The sequence below is a fragment of the Mustela erminea genome, chromosome 9, assembly GCF_009829155.1.
Source record: "Mustela erminea isolate mMusErm1 chromosome 9, mMusErm1.Pri, whole genome shotgun sequence".
In the NCBI taxonomy this organism is placed as follows: domain Eukaryota; kingdom Metazoa; phylum Chordata; class Mammalia; order Carnivora; family Mustelidae; genus Mustela; species Mustela erminea.
Genome location: NC_045622.1, coordinates 96234555 through 96243547, shown reverse-complemented (window position 1 = coordinate 96243547; position 8993 = coordinate 96234555). Strand labels below are relative to the sequence as shown.

Sequence of the window (8993 nt, the reverse complement as noted above, 5' to 3'; positions counted from 1 at the left end):
TTTTTTTTTTTTTTTTTTTTAAAGATTTTATTTATTTGTCAGAGAGAGAGAGTGAGAGCGAGCACAGGCAGACAGAGTGGAAGGCAGAGGCAGAGGGAGAAGCAGGCTCCCTGCGGAGCAAGGAGCCCAATGTGGGACTCGATCCCAGGACGCTGGGATCATGACCTGAGCCGAAGGCAGCTGCTTAACCAACTGAGCCACCCAGGCGTCCCTGAAGCCGCTTTTTGACGTCGCCCAGGCCTGCACGTGAACGGTGAACGGTGACACATTGCTTGTGTGCAACATCCCAATGGGCTGGCAAGGGCAGTGTCCCATGACCAAGGCCTCTCCTGGTCCTGAACAGAGGGGACTGGTGCCAGGAGTGTGGGCTTGAGTCCCGGTGCCATCACCCTCCACCATATCCTCAGGCCACCTGAAGACTGTCTCTTCCTTTCTGAGGCTCCAAAATGATGCAAACAGGACATGACAGAGCGAGTGCCCAGTGGTGACCAGAATGACTGCTGTTTCACAAGGGAATGAGGAGATGGTCCCAACCTCGTGTAGGGGCTATGATTGGAAGCCACACTGCGATTGGAAGGGTGACCGTTCGCTTCTCCCCGCCCTCCCCCCAGCCTGAGCACCTTGGCTATCTATCTCCACCTGCCACCCAGCCCCACCGAGGCTAGGGAGGGAACCAGTTTTCCTTTTCCCTCTTGAGTAGGTTTTGCTGTGCTTTAACGTTTAAGATGATAAAATTTACGTGTGTATTATACCACAATTTAAAGATGATGGTTTGTCACTGGGAGGGCAGGCTAGAATTTCTCTTGGCATAGCGGTCAAGGTCAAGTTGCACCTGTCTGCTGCCTGCCTATTGATTGTAATCAGGTGATGGTGGCCTCAGTCGGGCCTGTTTTTTCCCTTCTGTGCCTGCTCTGGCTGGGGGAGCAGGGCGAGAGCTGCAGGATTGAGCAGAGGTGTGAAGCCGGGGATGACAAACAGGCCCTGAGCCGCAGGGAGCCAGGGCCGTTGCCCAAGTGGCCCTCACAGGCCAGGCAGAAGGCCCGGGCAGCCTCTCACCGGCTCCTCCCCGCCCTAAACTGGGCGACTGCTTACCACAGAGGAGCAGTATCCCAGGGAAACTCTGAGAGGGGATCAGCCCAAGAGAGCTGTTTACTTGGGTTGGGCTCCTGGCAGGGCCTCTGCCAGTGACTCAAAAGCGGGTTTACCCCTGCCTTGGCAACAGCAGGTCTCTGGGGAGAGATGCTTTAAAGGGGCAGGACGCCATCATGAGACACAGGGCAAGTGAACACTTCGTTTTGTGGGGGATCCCAACTGAAGGTGAAGACACAGGGACAGTCTCTTCACCATCTCTGACTCAGGGGTTGGGCAACTCTGTCCCAACTGGCTGCACGGTCAGTTATCATGGCCAATGCCAGGCGCAGTTAACAAGCGAGGGCTCCCAGGGCCCACAACAGCAGAGCACAGCCATGGGCAGCCTCCTCCTTTTCAGCCCTAGCTTTTGGCTAAAATTAGAACTTTCTCACGGTTTTCTGCCCTGGCTTCAGCCTGAAGTGGGGGCAGGGAGGCAATGCATACTACAGTTGCCCCTTCTGTCAGGAAGTTTAGTCCCTTACCTCTATCTAGGACTGTCTCTGGCTCCGGGACCCTGGCTCCACCCCCAGCTCCCATGGCCCAGCTCAGCCACAGATCAGGAGGCGGGACCTAGCTTTACCCGGGCTGAGAGGCCTGCCGGAAAAGCCCCCAGGGGCCAGGCAGGAATAACTTACTTGGCATCCTAACTCCGCAGGGAGCACCCTGGGGCCTGACTCAAGCTGTCTGGCAGATCAGGGCAGCTAAACAGGCTGGTCCTGGACTTCCCGATCCCTCACTCAGCCCCTTGCCCTGTCTGGTTTGCTCAGCACAACTCCTCACCCCAGATTAGCAAACAGATACCAGCACCTGAGGGAGGCCCACATTCCCCGTCTGCTCCTGCTGGAAACATGGAAGAGGCCTGGCAGCTCTTTCTCGCTCTGAACCAGAGGCTGCTGCCTCCAGGCTGAGTGGGGGGCAACAAGCAGCGGACGACTGCGATGGCCTCGTCTGAGGAGCTTTACTCTGCGTGTCCACTTCACACACAGTGTCTCGCTGACTCATCACACACAAGCCCCTGAACTGGGAACAGTACAGTCAAGGAAAATGAGCTCTAAGTTTCCTGACCATCCCAAGGTGGCACAGCTGCTAGGTGGCCAAGCCCCAAGACTCAGAACAGCCTGCCTGACTCCGAAGCCATTCTGCACTTCACACTCACGGCCCTTCCTTCCGCGGAAGGGGCCCGCCGGTTACCAGGGCCCACACACAAGTGGGAACGCGCGGGGTAGCATTTTAGACAACTGATAGGACAGGAGGCTGTAAAGTACAGAAAAAATTTATTGGAAATCTCTCGAATACATTTTAAAGTATAGCTCAGTATTTCCAAACCAGGTGGGCTGGAGGCAGGGGAGGGACTCTGCCACCTGGAGCCGGGTGACGGGTCCCAGCCCTGCCCCAGGGGCTGCTGCGGGAGTCAGTCTAGGGCTCATCCCTGTCAGTGCTGGGGCCGAGGAACAAGGGCCAGCCTTGACAGTTGCTCTGTTCCTCCCAGGCTCAGCTCAGGGATCAGCCTCCCTGGCCTCACTGATGGGAAGGCTGCTGCCTGCAAAGCCACAATCAGGTGTCAAGAGGACGATGGCTAACAGGCCTCTCCGTGCTGGGCCTCAGGAGGACAGCAGCTGAGACACTGTGGCAGAATGTGAGGGCAGGGGTGAGCAATAGCTTACCAGGGCTTCCCCTTTCTCAGCACTGGGGCCTGGGGCGTAAATCTGGAATGGTTCAGCAGGCCATGGGTGCACTCTGGCCCAGGTAGGAGGACCAGCTGGACACCGCTGCTGGGAACATTTCTTTGTGGCAGCAGGATGCATGCAACAGGGGCAGGGCTCAGCCTACCTGAGACAGCCTCCAGCCCACTCCAGCCCTCAGAGTTCAGCCTTGTAGGTGGGAACAATGTCACATGCATGTACTAACAAGCAATTGAGGATCACCTGCTCCGCTTCAGAACAGCTGCCGCCAAGGAATAAATAGCCCAGGTGGGCCAGGAGGAATGGGGCGGGCCTTGTCTCCCCCCCCACCCCCTCCCCGCCCACCAGGTAGGCTGGGGGAGGGACTGAAGGCAGGTGGGTGGGGCTAGGCGCTTGACTGACTCCGGTAACAATATCTAAATGGTTAAGTCAATCATACACCTAGCTTTGAGGTTTCTCAACGAGGAACCAATCCAGCCAGTAAACCTCAGGGCAGGGTGCAGAGGGTTAAACAAAGGTGGTGGCCAGGCCCAGGTGGAAAGAGAAGGCCCATAACCTAACCCTGAGAAACAGGAACAAGTCCCCCGGGGAGGGGCCCCTCTGGCCTTGCCCAGGACCATGGTGGAGCCCATAAGATGCACTCTATGTCACTGTACAACTCTAGAGGGTTGTACACACTCAGCACCCAAGACTTCCTGGACTGCCAGAATGGCATCAGTCACTCTGCAGAAGCTGGGACGGATTCACACTCTCGCCAGGAATATGCAGGAGTCTAAGGTAAAGCCTATTGTCAGTTCAAATGCAGCAATTCTGGGAGGTTCCGTTGCCCTCAGCCAGCCCAATTCTTAGCTCCCACCTTAGGTATATGGGAAGGAAGATGCTCAGAGCAGCAACCCAGAATCTGAGGAACCTCCAGATGAGGGGGTCCTACTCCAGGAAGAGGCCCTCCCCCTTCCCCAAGTGAAAACATCTAACCTCAAACATATTTTCTCTATAAAATATCGGATTTCTCTGAAAGTAATAAATATTTACCATGTTAATAACCAAGGAGCAGCAACAGGGGGAGGAAGGAGAGATAAGGAACCTTCGCTGTGACTCCCAATGAGAGACTCCTGGAGAGCTAGGATTATGCTTTCGTGCTGCTGAGGGTCTGAGCAGACAGCCACCAGGGCTGCTCAGACCCTCTGCGGGGAGAGGGGCTGGCACAACCCTCAAGAGTGAGAATGGCTGAGTTTGGAGTTCCTGCCAGCTTGGGCAGGGCGCCTGTCATATTGCCAAAAGTACAGGAACGGGGCAGAGAGGGGCAAGGTGAGAGGAAGAAGACATAAAACCAAAGGGGACCATAAAAGAGCCTGAAGGAGCCCTTCCTTCTTCTTCCCAGCACTGCTTCCTTCCTTTTCCGCCTCCACGCCAGGCTCGGGGCCACCAGCCGGAAAGTCAAGTGCTTGATGGTAACGGCAGGCCAGCAAGGGGCCAGCTGCAGAGTGGACCCAGGGCAGGGGGCCGGCAGGAGGAACGGAATGACAGCCATTGTGAAGCAGCCACGATGGGCGGTGGAAGCAGAAGGCCCTGCCAAGGGCCCTTTGGTTATACAGGGTCTTCCAATCTCCAAGGCCAGGGTGTGAGTCCTCTCAGATGCTATCCCCAGGCTTGACTGCTGCCATGGAGTCTCCAGGAGGTATGAGAACAGGGACTTGCGGGTCCCCATGGGGGAAACCAGCCTCTCCTCCGCCCGGAGCAAGGGGAGGGATGGGAGCAGCTGATGAGTGGGAGGCTCTGTCTCCTGGGACCACAGAAAGGGGATGCTGCTGGTACCCAAGGTCACCAACTTTTACTGCAGGGTTTCTACAAAGGCATCAAATTCTCGAACATTCTTCTCGTGCACAGCCAGCTTTTCTGGTAGTGAGTCCTGCACCGGGAGGGGAGAGAAGAGTTGCTTATTCAAGTAGGGTCCCGAAGAGGCAGTCGTGCAGGCCGCCCACCCTGGCTGGAGAAGGGAGCAGAGCACAGAGCTCAGCACAGCAGCACGGGGCAGGGAGGCAGGCACTGCACAGTGCGCTTGTGGGGCCCAGGGGCTCAGCAGAATGGTCCAGGGAATCCAAGTGGGCCACACACTTAACGAGCTAGAGAAGAAGCATGCCAATGACAGGATGACGCAGAGAAGTTACCTCTGGCACAGACGAGACTGACACTGGAATGAAACAGTAGGCTCAGCACGCTACAGAGTAAGAAAAGCTAACAAGAGTTCTTCATGACCTGTGCTGGGCAGCAGAATCCCTTGGAACCACAGGAACAAGGCCATCTTAACCATACTCCCGAGAAAGTCTGACTCAGCAGGTCTGTGGGGAGGTCTAGGAACCGGCATCTTTACACCCACTGAGAAAGGGCGCGTTAGATGATTGAGAGAAAACAATAAACAAGAGAAGAAAACAGAACCTCAGGAGCTAAGTTTAACTGCCCTCCAGAATCAACTACAAAAATGTGACCCTATTCAGGCACCTAAAGAGATTCCCTGGGCGCCAGGTGCTGGGGAGACGTGGCCTGTCCCGCCCCAGAACTGGCTGGCGGCCCTGCAGCACGGCAGCTGCAGGAGGCGGCAGCGTCCGGCCACTCCTGGCAGTGGAGTTGCTCTCGGAGCTGTCGCCATCGGGGTTCTTGCAAGCACGTTTCCAGTGAGAAGCCAGGGAATCAGGGGCTAAAAGCCTAAAATCAGAAGCCAGACTCTCTGGGATCAAAGCTGTGTGCTGCCAGCTCCGTGTGACCAGGGGCAAGTTATCTGTCTCCAGGGTCAGTTTTCTCATCTGTACACTGGGATAGGAAGGAAAGCTACCTACCTTAGGATTGTTGAAGATTCATGCAAAGCACTTAGAAAAATGCTTGGCACGTAGAAAGCTTCAATAAATGTTAATAATAAGGATACTGTTTTAGTATTGTTATTACTGAGCATGTTTTTCTGCTTCGAGCAAATCAGGGGCCGAGATCTCATGATTCCTACTCCTATAAAGCCATTCCTCTAATGTTGAAGAGAAGGTGACAGTCCCACCTCAGGTAGAGGGACCCTGACATCCTGGGGTGTTAGAGTAAGTTAGGTTTTAACAGGATGCCTGGAGGCCAGCAAAGGGGGAGTGAGGGACAGCTATGGGGAAAGTTGGAAGCCTGTCGCGGTGGGCCACACCCCAAAAACAGATCAAACCAGACAGGCCAAAGTCAAAGAAGGCCTGAGACCCTGACCGAGTGAGGGAGAAAAGGCGTGAAAACCTACTCCCAAAGGAATCCTCTTTCCAAATAATAAATTACACCCCCATCCCAGTTAACTGTCAATAAAAGATAGAGACCCAAACCCTGGGGTGCACAGCTCTCCCGAGCTTGCCCGCTCTCATCTCGAATGTACTCTCACTAGAATAATCTCTTCACCTGCACCACTCAACCACCATGTCTGGTCCATCTTTGAATTCTTTTCTTACAACTAAACTCAGAGGCTGCGCAGACATCCCAGAGACAGGCTGGGTGGAGGCACGGAGCACCCGGAGTTTACAGCCATGCGGCCTGCTCCTGGGTCCTTCGGACATAGGAAGTGCACTAAGCAGAGATGCGGAGATCACAGTCAGTAGCAGGACATCTGGCTAAACTCGAGAAGTGCTGGCTGAATCAGAAATGAGCTCTCTGAGGAAAGGGCAGGAATGCCAATACTCAGGACCTCACACTTCTGCCCTGTACCGCTGGTGTCTGCCTGACAGCTGAACAGCTAAATGCTGGAGCTACTGGAGCAGCTCGGCTTCACGGCAGCAGCGAGCAGAAGACCCCAGAGAGCGAACAGCAGGGATGGAAGCGATGGCGAGTGTGGAAGCAACGTGAGGACAGTGACCGCCAGACACGGTGCAACCTCAAGGGGGAGCAACAGAAGATAAGGATATCGAAGTGTCTCTTTCCTGCTACAGAGATGGGAGGTACGGGAGTGGAAGGGAGTAACAGGAAGAAATTTCTAGGCCTTTGGGGCAGGAATGACCATTAAAAGAGGATAGGAGGTCGCAGGATGAGGTCTGATGGGGGAAGGGGTTTCCATACCAAGTCCTCAGCCATGGACTGTGCCCCGATATCTATGGAGAGGCTGCTCAGCTGGGGAGGATTCTGAAATTCACGATAGAATGTCCCCAGGTCCATCGGAAGAATGTCATCTTTAGAAAAAGCCGGTTTCTTCAAAAACAAGACAGACTCAGGTTAGCTTGCCTTAGGTGGGAGAGGAAAATCAGGGGAAGGAAGCTATGAGTCGCCCTCTTTACTTCAGTAATTATCAGAGAAAGGGTTCCTCCGGGTTCATCTCAGGGGGAGGATTCGCTGTACCTTTCTCCTCTGGGCAGCTGAACTCTAGCCCTGGTGCTAACACTCTTCTCCTCTGGGAAGGTTTATGTTCCCCTTCCTCCAACTCCTTGCCCTAACAAAGGGCCAACCATTCAGGCAAGGAATAGGGCCTGCATGGATACCACTGGCAAATCCTCATTTAGAGTTGAATTTCAACCGAAGACTTGGCACAAAAAGCCTTCTTGTTCATGGGCCTCCAAATGTGTCCCCGAGCAGGGTATGCGGACAGGTTCTACCACACAGCCAGGGGCCCACCCTTCCCGTCCCCTCTGTCTGGACCAGCCCATCTGATCCCTGTAAAGGAAGTCCTGTTCAAGTCCCCGGGGATGCTTCTAGGTTTACTTCCCCTATCGCAGCCAAGGTCCGAGAAGGTGACAGCAACTTACGAAGTCGATCATGACGAAATCATCGTGGGTATTGCCGCTGCTGCCCCCGCTGGAGCCATCTGAGTGCAAGCTGCCCTGGAGAGGAGATTCGGTCTCTGGGGAGTCTGGAGGATTCACCTGTTTCAAAACAAGGCGGAGGTAGGGGCGGGTTCCAGGCCTGGTACAAGCTGGTGTTAATGATCAAAGGACCTGTAAGGGACCCGACGCTGGCCGGAAATCTGCAAGCCCAGGAGTGTGGCTGCCAGCCTGCGGAGGAACGGTGACTTGCCCGGGAAGATGACACGCATAGCACCGTCTGTTAACTTTAGTCAAAGGGGGACTCACCATGGGATCAGCACCCTCCAGCTCCAAATTCTTGGGAGCAAACATGGCAAAGGGGATGTCCAAACTGGTCAGGGTCACCTAAGAGACACGGAAATTTCAGTGGCCACCCCCACCCCAGCTTATGGGCTTCCTCAGAGGCAGCCAGCAGTCCATCGGTCCAGCAGATTCGCACACCCAGGCTGACCACACTGTCCTCAGGTTCCCATCCTGCTGAAGAACTCACAATCTCCCCGCTCCCATCACACAGCCACAACATCCACAGGGGTAGGGCTCCCCAGGACCCTGGGAATCAGCTTTGGAGGCCTGACCCGCAGTGACTGGGTAACAACTCTTCTGCGCTGGCAGAGCTGAGGAGGAACTTATTCCAAGTAAGGCTGAGGCCCTGACACTTGAGTGCAGGCCAAGTGTGCCAAATGGGGCCTAACGTCCCTCTCCTATGGGAGGTTCACTCCATCTCAGAACAAGAGCTGTGAACTTCTGGAGGGCTGTCGCGGGCTACTAACCCTCTTCCCAAAAAATTCACTCACACACACACACACACACACACACACTTCTGCATATGATTTTAGGGGTCCCACAGACTGTAGGTGAAGAGCCCTGCCCCTAAGGCCTCACTCTAAAGGCTCAGACATTCTCACAGGTAGCAGCGTCAGAAAAATCACCTGGTTGATGGGCTTGTTGACGAAAGCCCCCACTTTGCGGACAAAGATGGTCTCCAACACATCGTGGGGGGATGCCCGGCCCTCACTGCTGTTTGATACCGTTTCAGTATCCTCACTGGAGAGGAAAGACAGTGTTGGTACTCACTCTCAAACCGCAATAGAGCCTATGCGGTTGCCCATAAACCCACCATCGGTGGGGCTGTAGTCCAGGACACGAGCGCCTCCCCGACCCCCCAACCTCTGACCCACGTGGGAAATGGCAACACACGGCCTGGCTGCTGCCACTGTCGCTCTTCCTTCCGAGTTAGGGCAGAGGACGGAACCTCCAGAACAACTAAAAATGAGGCACACGTGAATGAGACTCAGCATCACAACTGTGTGAGGCGTACATTAAATTTAATCTGAAATACCACCGGTAAGCATCAGTCACCAGCACACCGCAGTCGGAC

At 54.9% G+C, this 8993-nt stretch overlaps 1 protein-coding gene across 6 annotated transcripts in view; it reads right to left on the bottom strand.

Moving 5' to 3' along the window:
• Window positions 1-2388: 2388 nt before the first annotated feature.
• ATG13 (autophagy related 13) overlaps window positions 2389-8993 on the bottom strand; it is a 57426-nt gene continuing 50821 nt past the window's right edge. For all 6 annotated transcript variants that reach the window (XM_032356874.1, XM_032356870.1, XM_032356873.1 and 3 more), the window contains 5 exons: window positions 8545-8659; window positions 7883-7960; window positions 7559-7675; window positions 6879-7007; window positions 2389-4722 (listed from right to left, as the gene is read on the bottom strand). In XM_032356874.1, coding sequence (XP_032212765.1) covers window positions 4645-4722; window positions 6879-7007; window positions 7559-7675; window positions 7883-7960; window positions 8545-8659 — 517 coding nt within the window. In that variant the 3' untranslated portion in view covers window positions 2389-4644. The remainder of the gene's footprint in view (window positions 4723-6878; window positions 7008-7558; window positions 7676-7882; window positions 7961-8544; window positions 8660-8993) is intronic.